General features: G+C 39.6%; 1 protein-coding gene across 1 annotated transcript in view; it reads left to right on the top strand.

The window, feature by feature from the left end:
- The window catches only part of MYLK4 (myosin light chain kinase family member 4), a 78,132-nt gene that overhangs the window by 11,788 nt on the left and 50,147 nt on the right, over positions 1-16,197 (top strand). The window contains exon 2 of the mRNA XM_048310384.1: positions 2,547-2,805. Coding sequence (XP_048166341.1) covers positions 2,547-2,805 — 259 coding nt within the window. The remainder of the gene's footprint in view (positions 1-2,546; positions 2,806-16,197) is intronic.

The raw sequence follows: 16,197 nt of genomic DNA, 5'->3' as shown, positions 1-16,197 counted from the left end.
TATTGTTTATATTTTTATAATGCAAATATATTGATTTGCTACTATGGGGCAGAAGAAGCAGCAGGACCACAGGTATGCACTGCCTGTGCTTACAACTAGGCAGTGGTTTTATGACATGTGTGGTCTCTGAGCTTGTAAGTAAAAATGTGGTTCATGAAGCAAGATATTTTGCTTGAAGTAAGAGATTGACTTGCTGAAGATGACCCAGAGAAAAGTATCTCCCAGGCCAAAGCTGGGGAATGTAGATGATTGGGGGAAGGTTTTCACCCTCCTTTGGGGGAAATGGAGCTTCACACCATGTGAAGGTTAGAGTTTCCCATTGCTCAGTGACACATGACCAGGGTGAGATTTCTTCTCTGGGGCTTTGGAGGAGGCACTTGCAAACAAATTTCACTTTCCATTGTTCAGCTTTTTGTTTCAGGGAAGCGTTAAGGTAATGATGGTGGAAAGGACAATCACGTTTGGACTCAGTCCTAGTCTCTGCTTGGTAATAGAGCCCAGTAAGACATTTGAGCTTGCCACCCCACTAATAGTCAGGTAACTGACTCACTGGTCAGCTTGAAGAAACATGTCCTTTAATCAGGACATGTCATTCTCATTAGATAGATGGCCACATTTGGTGATCAGAGCGCAGAGGATGATGTGCTCTGTGAAGAGCTATGGAGAGCCTGAATCAGCTCTCCTTGGCTGCAGTCCTGTCAGGCCACAAGCAGTCTTCACAGCCAGGTCTCTCTAAATCACTGTGGGATTTGAGTAGCTGCAGACATGGAGGTAGCAGGAGGGCATCTGGAAACATTTCCCGTTTTTTCTGACAGCTTTTGATTATATTGTATCCTCCCTTGTCGTGGAGGAGATCAAACGAGCTGTAGAATAATGGCTCGAAGGTCAGACTGAGCCATTGGGTATTTCACCTGGAATTGTCAGAGCCTTTAAGAAAACCCACGAGCCTGCTTTTGAGAAATGGGAGAAGAAAATCTCATAAAGTGTTCTTTCAGCTGATGGCAATGGAAAGGGAGGGATGCCAGAACTGTGAAAGCTGGTGAGAGATGCTAGAAGCAGCAGCCTGGACACTTTTACATACTGGGTGCACAACTACTTCAGATGATGAATGCCTTACAGTCCCATGATAGTGCCCCTGCATCTCCCATATTAACAGCACAATCTAGGACTACAACAACATGGTAGCAGGGATCTCTCTGGAAGACTCATTTGAAAACTTCAAGCTTGCATGGTTCCTTGCTGTCCATCATCTGTAAATGTCACCACTATCCAACCATCTCCTGTGTCACATGGGATAGCATGTGGCATCTTTCACATCTGGGAAGTTTGCAGGGATAACTGTGGGTAGAGCAGTTAGTTGGTGTAGGTACACATTTAATCTGCTGCACGTGCACAGATGTGGGGTCAAAACACTAAGGAACATTTTCTGTTAGAAGGTGTTTGGGTAAAAAATAACTGATTTAATTGGGTCTTTGTTGTACACTCAAAGCTGTTTCTCTGTGCTGCCAATGACTGTAAAGTTGTATAGAAATTCTTAATTACACCATATAATTTATGGTATTTATGCAAGTTAAATTGAAAACTATGAGTTGTGTAATGAGATTTAACAGATTCAGCTTTCTAGAGCTAAGGCATTAGCACTGTGCTTTTGTAGCTGCATTTCCAGTACAGCAAAGGAAGGGTTGCAATAATAGCAATGGAAATGTTTTGGTCCTCTATTTCCTGGGTGTAGAAAGAGATGCTGAAATTTTAGAGTAGTTTCTCTTACTCTTTTACAAAAGTTAGTTGTTCAGAAGGACATATATTCCAAGTGTAGCCAAATGATTACTCAAGGTGGGAACCCACGACCTTGCTGAGGAATAAAAGCCTTCTACAGAGAGTCAGTGCTAACAGCTTGACTTGCAAGTGCCTTCCAACCAATCCTACCATTAGACAAGCCTCAATGATCCTACATCCTGTACGTATCAGGCACATTGCAAGGTCCTGCAGTGGGGAAGAATCCAGCTGAGGACTGTGCTCTTCTACAGCCTTCAACAGAGGGCCAGAAATTGCCACCATTTTGGTAACTACCTATTTTTGTGGTACAGGATAGTGGGAAGAGAGAGGAAAGGACTGCGTTCAAGCCTGTACTACTTTGTTTGGTATCTAAAATCTTTCTGGACTTGATAGCAGGGTCCTTGCATATCAGCTTACTGTAACTGCAACAGAAAAGAAAATACGTTGAGCAACAGGGAACCACTAAGGTGGCTAAAAAGTGAGGAATGCTCCATAAGCAAGTTCTGCAGCAACAGCAGTAGGTATTGATTTCATTGAGCTAAATAGTTTCTATGAACAAATTAAATTATATTGGTCTTGTAGCCTGCTTGAATTATCTGGTGTTCAATGTAGAATGGTCTCTGTGAACAGCTAGTGCCGTATACTTTGTGTATTTGTTCAGCAAGTATAAGGAGAGAGAGTTGAAATATAGAGTGTTGCAACACTTTTTTTTGGAAAGCCAAAATGCATGAATAACACTGAGATCTCTTATTTGTCTTTCTTTTGTACAGCAAAGAAAGAGGAGAAATCAGAAGTTACGAGTGTTCACTGGTTTATGAGTCTAAGGTGGAGAGGAGAACAGACAGTAAATTAACTGGACATAGTATGAAGCTACTTAAGATTAACAGGCTGGAAGAGATAAATACACGATTCAGCGCAAGCAGACTAGAAAAAGCAGCCTTTTTTCAGAGTGTGGAAAAAATGAAGATGACTAGAAGCTTTCAGGAAGAAAAATTCAGTGAATCAGATCCTGGAACAGAAGATAAAAAGGTAACTAACTGCATAATTAACTTTGTTTTCCCAAAGTACTGCCTCTTTTTTCAGCTAGTTAAGGAGTTTACTATGTGTATTTCCCAGTAGACTTGAATTTTTCATCATCATCTATCAAAATGTATTGTAGCTGTGAAAGACTGTGTTAAGACCTGATTATTGAGAGATGCCTCTGCCCAAATTAAAGTGCAAATGAGACTATGCCAAAGTCAATAGTATGGATTTTATTTAATAATGAATTTGAGGTAGAGAGATAAAAATGGAAAAGAGGGGAAGAGAGATCAAGTAGAAGCTAGTCACCACCTCTGAATCATATGGTGTCCCATTGGTCCTTTTTCACCCGTGGTTTCTCAGTGGTGGAGGTCCTGAGGTCATTCAACACTTTTCACTATTTATATATCTTAGCAAAGAAAGGAATTAAGGTCTTTCAATGAAGTTCGTTGGCTACACAGTTCTCTTACTCTATTGGTTAGATGATTTCCTCACTTCTAATACTAAGTAATGCACATGCTCAGTCTTTCTCTTCTTTTGGGTCAGTGGGTTTCTTGAGTTGTGGGCAGTTGCAAACTCCCCCTGCTGCAATAAATTTTTACCCAGTCAGAGCTGATTTCAGCACAGTTGCTGAGTTGGCTTTCTTTGTGGCCCATAAATTCTGCAGTCTTTGTGTCCGTTTTCAGTGATACATTCTTCTCCCCCAGCTTTGTTAACCCCTTCCTCGGTCTGAGATAACACTCAGACAATAGTAACATATTTATCTTATTTCAAGTTCTTGAAAGTTACAGTGGCTTAACTGTTTGGGGGAGGGCTTTGGTGGTGGAAGATGCCATCTCTCCCATAACTTGGGATATAAACAGTTGCTTCTTTACACAATTTGCCACACTGAGAATTTTTATGTGGATGAATTCCCGAATATGTGCTAGCCAGATCTCTCCTCTGCCAGCCCCACACTGCTGCCCTGTTCTGTGCTTATCTTGTGGCCAAGTCCTTTTATGGCCCTAACAGTGTTTGGGACAGGCAACTGTGATCTTTAGGTTCTTACAGACTGGTCAGCATCTTTTAATCTTTTGTGTTCGTAGAAGCAAACACATGTGTTGTTATTCTGGGGTTTAATTACTACTGGACTTAATATTCAGAAATTGTAAAAGGGTTGTGTGTTCTCTTCAAAATCAGAAGGTAAACATGGATTTTGTTGGATTCATGTTTTGAAAGTACAGGTCTAACAGCTCTGGAGTTGTGGAGATTGAATTAATTCGATGGAAAAAGCAGATTCCCCAAAGGAACTGAGGCAGCTTTGTCCTTTGCTTCCCACTGCCTGGTGAGCAGAGTACGGTTACATGCTGAATGTCACATTGCAGGGCTGAGTGTTGTCAGTGCAACTCTGTTCTCCACCTGTCTCCACTAAGAACGGTGCTGGGCATCATGGTATGGGGTCTCTGGTAGGAAAATGACTCTGTGATCAGCCAAAATGTGTTTAGAAATAATAGCACATTTCCTTGTATTCTGGGTTTTTCTATGCGAGAATCTAGAGGAAAAAGTATTTTTATTGACACATCATTTAGATAAGAACTGAAAAAATCCACTTGCAGTAGGAGACTAAGAGATTAATTCTACATACCAGTTTTTGAAAAGACTTGAAAAATTTGTGCTGTGGCTGTTTATTTGCTGCTTGTGCTGATATGGTAGAGCAGTTTTTCAAGTATTCTGTGTATTTTTGTGTTCAGATGATACCCTGGAGCACTGGTGTAAAGGAAATTTCATGGTGTTTCCGTTTGTATTATCAACTCAAGAAACTGAATTTTTAATACTCCTTCATCTGTTGAGTCACTTCTGTTCAAAATTATTCCAGTCTTCAGTAAGGTACTACAATTTTTACTTTGTAGACATAGAAAGAGAACTTCATATTGAAACAAACAGATCATATTTCATATAAGTAGGACGTGTTTATTTTGGAGAGTTTCATTTAGTGTTACAGTGAAAGTGAAAATTAAAAAAACACCCCCACAATTGGGTGGTTGGAGTTTGGGAGATGTTATTGACTCTTTTAAGAGAGTATACTTCCAGTGTGAAAATAACAAGTTGCACAAGTGATACAGCGAAAACTGCTGTTTCTTCCATGTAGCTCTTCCTGTGGGCCTAATGGTCAGCAAAAGGACTGAGAGCTGCTTTGCCTGTGTTAATGTATCTGAGCTTGATGCTGAATTGCAGATAGTCACTAAAGGTGCTGGGATTTTTCACCAGTTTGCGCTTCAGAGTCTCTTGACTCATGGTCTTGATGTTTGCTTCTTTAGTCTGATGGTTGGAACTGGCCCTTTCTTAAGAGTGCTGTAAGAAAGGGTAGGGAGTTTTTGGTGGTGCAGTAGAGGAGAAAGGAATACATTTAGAAAATGAACAGCTGGTGGCTAATTGCAAGCTGGAGAAATAGCTCTGTATTCCCATTTTAGCTCATCAGTCTCCTGGGAGCAAGACTTCAAAGGTGAAAGACAATCTAACTGAACTCTGGTAATATACCTCACTAGAGTGAGGCTTCCAGATACATAAACATTGGTTATATTTCTCCTAAGCTTTTAAAACTTGACTTTCACACAGCATTTTGGTTTGTTTTTTTATTTTTTTTTCAGGAATTTCTCAGTGGGATAAAAAATTGGGCCCCAACTGTCTGTTAATATTGATAAAAGGAAAACTAAGACCTTCCCTTAAAAGTTCTTAGCTTGGTCTGCTGGCCTGATGAGCAGTTTTATTTTATTGATCAGGAAAGGAAGGAAAGAAGAGGGTGTTGGCAGGAAATATAGTAAACCTTGCCCAGGTGTATGCACTTACGTGTGTACTTTCTGTTGATGAAGGTGAAAGCAATGACAAAACATCCACTCACTTAAATGGAAATGTGTTGGAGCTCAAGAGACCATCTAGGGGAGAGTGGTCAAAGTCTGTATTTGCTGGAGGAAATAGTTCTGTCTGAAACGACCTGATTATAATTAAAGAAGAAAATGATCCACTTCCTCAAAACAACTATTTTTCTAGACTTCGTTTTTTGATATATATAAAAGCAAACATATTTTTCATCTTTTGGTACCGTATATTTTTATAAAAAACACCCAATCCCAAACACAATGTTGTAGCAGTAGTAGTAATAACAGTAATAATCATCATCATCGTCACCATAATTTCATAGCTATTAGAAGGCTACTATGGAAAGCAAACCCCTCAATCGTTGACCATCAATTATGAGTGATTGGTGCTGTCGAGAAGTTGTGCCGTCGGTGCCCTCTAGATGGCACCCTTTGCCACTCCAGCTCTCAATTGACCGTTTCCCTCTTGGACAGGATGGCGAAACAACTCATGACAAAACTTCTCCTTACACGTTTTGCGTGTGCTTTGTTCAGATTGCTCTCTCGTCCCCCAGTTGTACTGTTGGCAGCACGTGTCTTTGTATCTTGGCTGAGTTATATCTTTAATGAACATGAAGTTTTGCTTCAGGTTATACATTAGCAAGTAAGAGACTTTTTGTTTTGATGTTTGAGAACCAAATTAAAGGAAGACTAAAAATCCAGACCTGTCCTTGACCCATTGCACTTAATAGACACACGAAGGTGTCTGAACGTGCCGGTCCAAGGGAGGGGGTGGCACAGGTTAGGAGCAAGCAGGTATGAGAAGGTGAAATAATTGCTTTTGACAAGAGCACCAGCTTGTGCAAATGTAAATTGATTGTGAAACTGCCACACAATTGGCCCAGCTGCATCAGGTCCCAATGAGCTCCAGTTTAACACCTGGACTGCTTTTGATGGCCCAGTGAATGCTGCTCACTGTTGGTCATCACATTTTCTGGCTCTTACCTCTGGCTCTTTCCTGGTTAGTATTTGGTGTCAGAATGCAATTCAAATTGTTTGATCTTGAATTGCTATCTGCAAAAAGTGGTCATGAAATTATTACCCAGTGTGGGTGGGTTAACTGGGTAAAGAGGAGCCTGGGAGCTTCTATAAAACAATCAAGTTGCACATGTGAATTGTGGAGCCGAGGTTTAAACACAAGTCACTAATCCCAAAGAAGATAATTTTACAGCATTTTCTATGAAAAACTATCCTTTTTCTGATATTCTGAAAACAGTTTAAGGACTAATTTATAAATATTTAGTTCATCTAGAACTATTGGATACCCTCAGTATTTGGTGTTCAGTTAAGCTAGGCCTGGGGGTGGCTAATTGTCCTCTAATTCCCTGTTTCCAGTCAGAAGATGAGTATTGTCTCCTTTGAGCCTTTTTTCACCTCCTTCACCGCCACCACCCTTTCTCTAGCAGTTACTTTCCTTGCAGGTTCTGTGCTGGAAATGACCGTGGTGGTAACAATACTTTAACAAGTTCCTTTTTCCGGGGGAGGCCAGAGTCATGGCAATATTTTGTACAGAGAAAATATGATCACTGATTAACTTCAAATAAATTTCCTCTGCTCCCTAAAACAGTTCAAGATCTTGAGCTATATATTTTGACAGAAACCTGTTTCTGGTTTTACAGTTTTAGTCAAGAATGGCTTTTTAACAAAACCCTGGAAGGGACTCAGTACATTTATAGTAAAACCTCTTAACTAATGAAGAAGAGATCAAAACCATCATAGCTTTCTTCAGCCTTGAAATTGAAGCACCGTGTCTAAAGCTTGCCTTGGTATGGTCAGGAAATTGGAAGTGGACTTCAGCCAAGTTTGGGCCCATTTTGTTTTACCAAGCGCCTTTTCAGCTTGCTTGGAATGCTGTCATGGGATACTGCGCTGCCAACTTCAGCCTGGCACAGCTTACAGAATATCCTTTTTGTGGTGCCCTCTTCACGTCCCAAGTTCATGGCACTCTCTTGTCATGTGCCAATGTGTGTGATTCCGTGATTCCAGGTAGCTTCGTTTTACCTAATGCTCCTGGCTCCCATGCTTGTGAGAATATTTGTCTGTCGTTCTTAGTAAGAAAGAAGGGAATATCAATGTTTCCCGGCTGAAAAAAACCTATCACTAAACTGACCCTTCCCAACATAACAGCTACATACAAACTCAAAGGTGGCTTGAGAGTGCTCTGGACTCACAGAAGTCAGAAGCAGACTGAGGAAAGGACAACAGTCATTAAAATTTTTTAATCTCATGACTTTCTTTTCCAAGCGATATCATGATTTTTGTAGGCTGATTTGCGAATTTTAAGCACTTGAGATTTCTGGTACTCATGTTCTTTGCTTATTCACCTCTGATCAGGTAAATACCCAAGCAGAGAAGAAATGGTGCTGTTTCTTCTTACTGCTTCATCTTCTACAATGACTCTTAGTGTGCTGTAATTAATGGCACCTGTTGCATTGAAGATGTATAATCCTTACATATAGGAATTCCTTCCATAAGTATAGACCTGAGACCTTATGTAATGGTTCTTCACAATCCTTACATATATCCTTATGTGTTAGACAATAAACCCCACCAAGCTATGTTCCTCAGATTTTTATTTTGTGATCTCTAGAAATAAATCTCCCTGGGCTTACAATGGAGCTGGCAGCAGGATTTTTTTTTTTTTTGTTAAAGTTACTTACCATTTCCAGTTTTAATACCTTGTTTTTAGTTGTTTAGAAATTTCCCAGGTTTTGTCTGCTCAAGCAAATATTTTCCATGCCGAATTTGCATCACATTGAATTGCTTGGGAAAATTCAACTAAAGCATTCTATCTGCTTCTGGGAATTTTAGGGGAAAGAAGACACTTTTATGATAATATTGAGTGTTTCATATCCATTTGGTTGAAATAATCTGGCACCTTCTATCCTTTGAATCAAGGAATTGATGGCTGGCAGGTGAGCAGATGCTGGATATGACAAGGGGAGGCAGCTAGGACTTCCTTTCTGCATGGTGTGGGTTTGGATATAGGAGCAATGTAGATAGACTGCAAGCACAGGAACAGAAGGGACTGAAGACAGTAAAACTACGGCATTTCAAACTGACCTTTCTATGCATATGCACCATGACACACTTTAGGTTATTGCCTTGAATTTTTTTTTCCATTTCTTGCCTAATAAAAGGGAAAACAAAGATTATCAGTGGCCTGAAATGCTAACTGCAAAGGGATTGTGCTAACAGTTTGCTTTCATTGGAGAAGTTCTGGAATGTCAGAGTAATTGCCTTCAAGTGCATGCCATACACATCCCATGTAGATCCCTCCACCTGTTTCATGCTTGTCAGTGATCCATCACTTCTTTTCCTTATAGGTTCAGGGAATGCATTGAAGTGTGAGATGGGATCCTGCTGTGTGTCCAAGCCTTGTCTAGCTAGGTGGTACTTGCAGAGCTGGGGAGGGTTTTGAGGGTGCCTGCCAAATTGCATCTGCTACAGCAGGAGAACTAAGTTAATCAGATGATTAAAATTAAAGGGATGGATCTAATCCTGCAAAGAAATGCTTCCTGGATTGTAGATAATTTCTGCCTTTTGGCTTCATATCTCTGGCAAACCTTGTGGACTGTGTTAAGCTGTGGAAGAAAGAAAGGGATCCCTGCATCTGGAAATGCACAGGTAGTAGATATACTTTTAATAAATGAGATATATTTCACTGCTCAGTATCAGTATTGTTTAACTGGATGAATGCTGCTTGTGTTTGGATGTAGCCAGTTAAACCTATTTGTTTTTTCCTGGAGCAGCATTTATTTCTCTCTTTCACACTGGCAGTATCTAGGTCTACCTGGCAGTAAATCCTAGGCAGATGATGTGCTTTTCCGGAAGGTGCATCACTTCAGTTGGAAGGCTTTGTCTTGCCATTAAAACATCCTCTAGTGACCTCTGCTGGGTGCAGTACAAGGGAGTGCTCAAGGTTACCGTCCGTGGGCATGGTGGTAACAAGGTTGTCAGCCCTTGCTGTGGGACTCAGAGATCCCTAGTAAGCCCCTGATTTTCCTGCTGTTGTCAAGTGAATGTAGAGTTATCTCCCCAAAGAATTAGCATCACTAGTTATTACATCATGTTGCAAAGACAGTATACCTGTTTGCTGTGATTTCCTAGAAAGTAATGCAGGGATCACCCATCGTGTAGTAGCTCAAGAGCTTTTAGAAGAATTCCTAACAGGAAACATTATTTAAACAAAAGAAATAGATGAGTTTAGAAAGGCAAAAAGGAAGACACTTTTTTTTGAAGTATCTCCAAGGATGTAGATTGCCAAAATGCTTAGGATTTTATTTAGTTTGCTACAAATGACATTTTTCTTTCTTTCTGGGAAGAGATCCGCCTACAGAATCTCAAAAGTGTTTTCGTGTCAAAGGTTTAAGGTCTGAAAAGTCTGCAACCTCACACTTGTATATTCTTCCAGTGTTATCAGCCAAAAAGAGTCATGACCTATTGTGTGAATTTATAGAAGAATTTTTCGTGCATAGTGTAAGGACCTCACAGTATAGTGATAAGGAGAATAATTGAAATATTGCTACACATATCAGCACTCAAGATGAATAAGCTTCACAAAGAAATCACCTGGCAAATAAAAAAAAGGTCAAATCTGTTGTTGGTAGTTGGCATTTTGTCTGAAACTGTTCCTGCACTTGCACATGAACTTGAAAAAAGATCCACTCTTTTCTTTATGCCTAGCTCATTAAGATTTTGCATTTTCTCTTGAGTGAATTGTAATTTGAAATGAAAAAGAAATTAATTTCATTCCACTGCCCTTCCTGTTAATTTCCTTCCATTTGTATTGCATTTCTACTGTTCTGCCATGGTCAATTTATTTTTCAGTTTTTTAAGACTTAAGGCCAACATAATACGTGATATTTGGTAGCAAGAGAATTATATCCATTGTACTGTGAAGAAAACACATTTTAAAATACCCTGTACTAAGACTACCAGAGATTGTTTTCTAGTTCTTATCAGAACTAAAGTATTTTTTCCTGAATTTAGCATGTCAGTGACTGTCAGAGCTCTTTGCCAGTTTTGTTGCACATCATCATGAGCCCATTTTTGAAATTCAGAGTGGTAATATGTCAGACCTTTTTTTTCCTTTTTGTTTTTTTTTATCTCTCTGCATATGCTACACTTGTTCTTTTGAGTTAAAAGGTCCTTCATGAAGTGCAAGTTTCCCAGGCTCTCTCCTAAGTCCTCACAGATAGAAAGGTGGCACGGACTCACAAGTATTCCAAGGGCAGGGCAAGTGTCCTTTCCAGGAACTGTCAGTAGGGCTGTGCTCATGCAGTAGTACTCCTGGGTAATTGGAATCCTTAGCTTTGGGAGGAAATGAGTCAACAGCTGCCTGAAACCAAGATTATTGTGTCATCTCAGGACCCCATGGCATGTCCATTCCAGACTCATCCTTCCCTCTCCCTTTCTAGAGACGCATTGTTGTCACCCGCAAGGAAACAGTTCCTAGAGCTCCCTTGTCCCTCTGCATGCTGATATGTGTCCCATGGCTCTCAGACTTGTGGAGGTTTGGACTGCTGTGATGAGAAAGGCTGGTGATCTTCACCAGCATTCATATTTGAGAATGGTTCTTCCTTGAACTCCCAAAGTGAGCAAAACTGGGGATTGCATCAAAAGAGCTCTGTGGGTCTTGCTCATTTTTCTGTGGTTCTGGTGAAAATATGAGTTTGGCTTCCTAAGAGAGTTTAAGGGAACAGTGCTACCGTTTGATCATGATGCTCCTTCCCCAAAGAAGTGCTAATTGAGGAAGAAGATTTAGAGCTATAAAACGTAACTAGCAGTAAATCCATTTTGTTTCTGTGTGTGATACTACAGCAGAACACTACTGCCAGCAGGAGGTAACTGTACTGTTGGTAAGCCTGTGTTTGTTCAGCGGGTTGTAAAGGGCCTTTGGTAATAATTATATGTGTTATTATGAGCAAACAGTGTCCCTAACACTGGGATTGTGTAAGGCTTAGTACAGGTCGGATCCACTCCACAGAATTCGTTGTCTAAACAGCTGGGTGAGGGAGAAGTGAAATGAAAAACAGGTACGGAGATGGATGAAGGTTATGCTAAGGTTATGCTCTCAGTCATCTGTGACATCTGTGCAGAGACATCTGCAATATGCAAATGAAATTGCTGACTCTCTGTCTAGTGTCCTCTTTACATGGCTGTATGCTGAGATCTGAGGGGAGGCATACCTCTGAACTCTCCGCCTGCTGGATCCCAGTCATTTCACAAGTGCTGATTACTTCGCAAAGCTCTTGCACACCATTTGGTCCAGGATCTAAAATTTAAAAAATCTGTAACATCTTCCAGATATCTTCTTTATTTTTCTGGGGTTCATTTACATACAATTCACTTTTTCCTCACCCTGTTAATTTTCCTTGGTTTTTATTTAGATCCTATGAATACCATGGTTAGAGGCTTATTGTAACCTTTGGAATATATGACCGTTAAAACATCAGAAAATTAGATCAGTTTCAATACAGCAAAGGCATATATATTTATTTCTCTGTAATAATGTTGCATTTTGTCTATCTTCCCTTAAAAACATCTTTTTGACCTTAGGTGCATGGCTTAGCAAAGAATTCTTTTGGCCATGATCATTCAGAGGTGTCTTGTTACAGACTACCTACCCAACCAATTTGTAATATACACGGAGGACCAGGGAGAGACATTCAGACTGTCCCTGTGACCTTTCTCTTCTGGCACCCTTGTGCGATGTCTTGTGGACACATTTAGCAGAAGTCACAGTGCAGTAAAAGTGACTTTCCAGCACTGAGTGTGGCATGAGAATTCCAAACAAGGGCGCTTGCATGGGAGAGGTCACATTTCTGTTACCTTGAACTGAAACCTCACATGTAAGGAGCATTTTGCGAGGTTCAGTATCTTCATTTTTCCCCTTATGTGCACAACCTGATGTAATTCCTGGTGTTTGGTCCGGCTGTGTTTGCTGAAAATGTTTTTTTTTTTTCAACTCTCCCGAGTTAAAGAAATTGCTTGATTGCTTATATTGAAAACATAAGTTTGGCATGGATTGTATCATATGTAAGGGAGGATTTTTTTAAGTACTGTGTAGGCAGGTGCATTAAAGTGCTTATTTGACATTTACAAATGAAATTCTTGAGAGAAATTAAAATGGGGCTTTATAAATGACCTTGTGCTAAAGAAAATGCACATGATGTGGTTATAGTACACAGAAATTAATTTGTTATTGACAATAAAAAAGAAGAGAGTATTTTTCCATAGTTCTCTGTCTTCAAGGCTAACTAAGCAGACATGCTGGTACACGAGATCTCCCTAACACCATGCCTGGACTAAGTGATAGAGCAGGTATGTGGGCAGATAGGTTTAATTTCAGTTATGACCCTACCTAGTTACGAGTCTGTCTAGTTTACCTCATATCTTAAATAGTGAGTGTAGTTGAAGATGATAGAGAATATCTCAGTCTTTAAACAACTATTTTGCAGGGAGACAAGGTGTGGGATGATTTTCTCTTGACCTTTGATGGTGCCATAGCGCTTATTATCATCACAACATTTTAAAGGACATATTCACTAAGGGAATTATTGCTTTTATCAAATCAAACTTGTTCTGCTGTCTTTCTGAAACTTGTGGTAGACCCATGTTTGGTAATTCTAAATCTGGAGCAATTACCTAAAGCCTCTTGGTCTTGCATGTTTTAGACCATAATAGAGGCATCCTACATTCTCCTATTTATACCTACCCTATGTATTTCTTCCAACTCGTATCTTCGCAGGGTTTTATAATGGTTTCATAAGAAACCTATTCTATAAGAATAGAAATGTACAGTATGGAAATGTAACTTGATGATGAGAGCGTCTAAAGAGTTTTGGGGGTCTAAACATAACTTCATATAGTATTACTAAAATGGAAGAATGAACAAAATTCAGAAGATTAGGACAAATGAATAGGACAAATTTACTAAAATGATAAATTTATGTTTCTATTTTGGTCACTTTTAATCCTTTAAGCTGTCCTTTTTCCAAGACAATATTCTAGCCCCTAAAATGCATCTTTCCAGCACTACATCCAAGACCTGTAACTTTAATTTCCCTTGTGTGTGCACTTCATTTTTAATTATAGAACAGTTCAGTGTCTGTTAAAATAGAGAAACATGGAAAGGCAGGAATTTTTCCAAAACCTTAAATTGGGCAGGTTTTTGAAAGCATTTTCTTTTCCGTGGGCTGATTCCACATGCAACTACTGCCTCTCCTGTCATTGTTAGTTACTTGGTTTGTTAAACACAGTATTTACACCACTTTTCTTACTTAAGGAGAATGCCTTGTGCACTTAATGCTGCATAAAAATTGCACTACAATTTTTGGGTCAGCTACTCCAGAGAATAGGCATGAAAATCTTTAGCTTGGTGTTCTAGATGCCACTGACTGCCAACAGATTGATTCAAAATGTTTGAGGGCCAGCATGGGACTTGTAAAGAAAGCTTGTGCGATGCACTCTTCCTGGCTCACACTGTGCTTTACAAGGTCCCCCTGCTTCATTAGCAGTAATTTCATGGATGGTTAGATATTTCAGGAGCCAGCTCAGAATGACAATTTGCTCCTTATATCCCCAGACAATTCAAAGTTTTGAAGTATCAGAGATTATATATGGACACTGTGAGTGACAGTTGTCACATCAGAGACACAACAGTCTAAGTAGACAGGCTGTTATGAAACTGAATGGAGAAGCAGGGGCTTAGAAGGATGGAAATAAGCATCCAAGGTGACCCAACAGATCTGTTACAGAAACAGGGCTGGGAGTCAGACTTTCTAACTTCCAGACTGGGGCCTGAGTCATGCTGCTACTGCAGCAGGACCCCCTTGCAATGAAAGAAATGTCTTGGTTATCACACCTGTTTCTTATATCTGGGACTGTATTCTCTGAGGCACATTGTATGAAAGCCTTCGTGTTATCAGCTGGCATTTGCCAAGTATGTGGGATATACTTTCCCCTCCCAGGAATTCTTCAGTCATCTCCATTTCAGCATCATGTGACTGCAGTAGAGAATACTGGCTGCTTAGCTATCTTTGGGTTCCAAAAATCATTGGAATGCATAATTGAAAGAATATGGGATGGCAATAATGATTTAAACTCCATTTCCATGTCTGCCAATCCTCCTATAGTTTCCAGGATCATCCTGCATGTGGGATCATACTCTTAATGTATGCAGTGTCTGGAACTATGAATTTTCCAAAATGTTCAGCAGACACCATAGAAAAAATTAGACTCTTAAAAATAACCTCCCCCTGGCATAATCTTTCAATAACATTTGACTTTAGAAACTGCATTTTGTCTTTGAAATTATCATAATTTATAAAGACCCATCAATGCAAGGGAAGTCAAGAAGAAGAGTAGTGCAAGTCTGTAGTGTTACAAACAACTTTTATCAGCATGAATTTTGAGTGAGAATTAATTTGTCAAGGGAAACACTGAAGTTTATGCCAAATAAATGTTTTCTGGAATAAAAACCCAAATGAAAAACTACTGCTTTGGAGCATCTGTTTATCCATTGTTCAATATCTGTCCTGGTTAATTTTTTCTCTCAGCTTGTAAAAGCATGCTTTGTTTGGTCTTTGTGGTACTCCATGTAGCTCAAAAGGTTCATTCAGTATTAGAAAGAACTAACTGAAACTAAAGCATAGCTTTCTGAGCTATGTAAGACATTTCATGTCCTGCTCTCTGTTTGTTAACTATGATTGCAAACAAGCAAGTATGGTTTGTTCCAGGGGAAAGATGGGATTTTCTACCTTCCAATAAATCCAGATGACATGCTAAAGGATATGGCCAGAGATATCTCACCATGTGGGTGGTCTCAGGTTACACATTATTTACAGTGAGTCTCTTCACATACTTCAAGTTAAGCATGTGCTGAAATGCTTTGTTAAATCAGGGTTGTTGGGTTTCATGCATTCATTTACGTTGAGGTTGTCTGAGCATACATCCAGTGGAAAGACAATAGCATTTTCAAGGAGCTCATATTCTATGTGTAAATGTAAATGAGAGGAGAGTGACACTACAAAGCAATAACATTACTGTTCAGTGAATTTGTTTTTGTAGTTAGCCTTTGCTTGACAGGGGCAATGCTTTAATCGCATCAGAGGATTTTTTTCAAGCTTCATTCTGCAGGGTTTGGTCTTTGTTAGGATTTTGCTGTACCATGGATTGTGTGATAAGCCTTCAGGTACTGACTCCTTGGAATAGGTTAAAGTGCATAAGAATAAAGAGAAAACGAAAAGATAAATCAGAGGAGTGAAGAAAAGCTGGTCCCTTTTTAATTTCTTCCAATTTTTCAGACACTTAGATTATTTGTCTTTTACAGAAGTTCTCAATTTAGATCAAACCAGGCCAAACTCCTTTGGTGTTATTGTGGTTGACACAAGCCTAGAATTGGTGTGCTGTGTTTCATTGAGCTGAAAATACAGAAACCTGCATTGGGATGGTTCCCCTTCCATCTCAAAAATCATAACGTAGTGTATAAAATGGTGTATTT

Source organism: Corvus hawaiiensis, chromosome 1 (genome assembly GCF_020740725.1).
Source record: "Corvus hawaiiensis isolate bCorHaw1 chromosome 1, bCorHaw1.pri.cur, whole genome shotgun sequence".
Classification (NCBI taxonomy): domain Eukaryota; kingdom Metazoa; phylum Chordata; class Aves; order Passeriformes; family Corvidae; genus Corvus; species Corvus hawaiiensis.
Note: the sequence above shows the minus strand (reverse complement) of the source record. Positions and strands in the feature narration are given on the sequence as shown.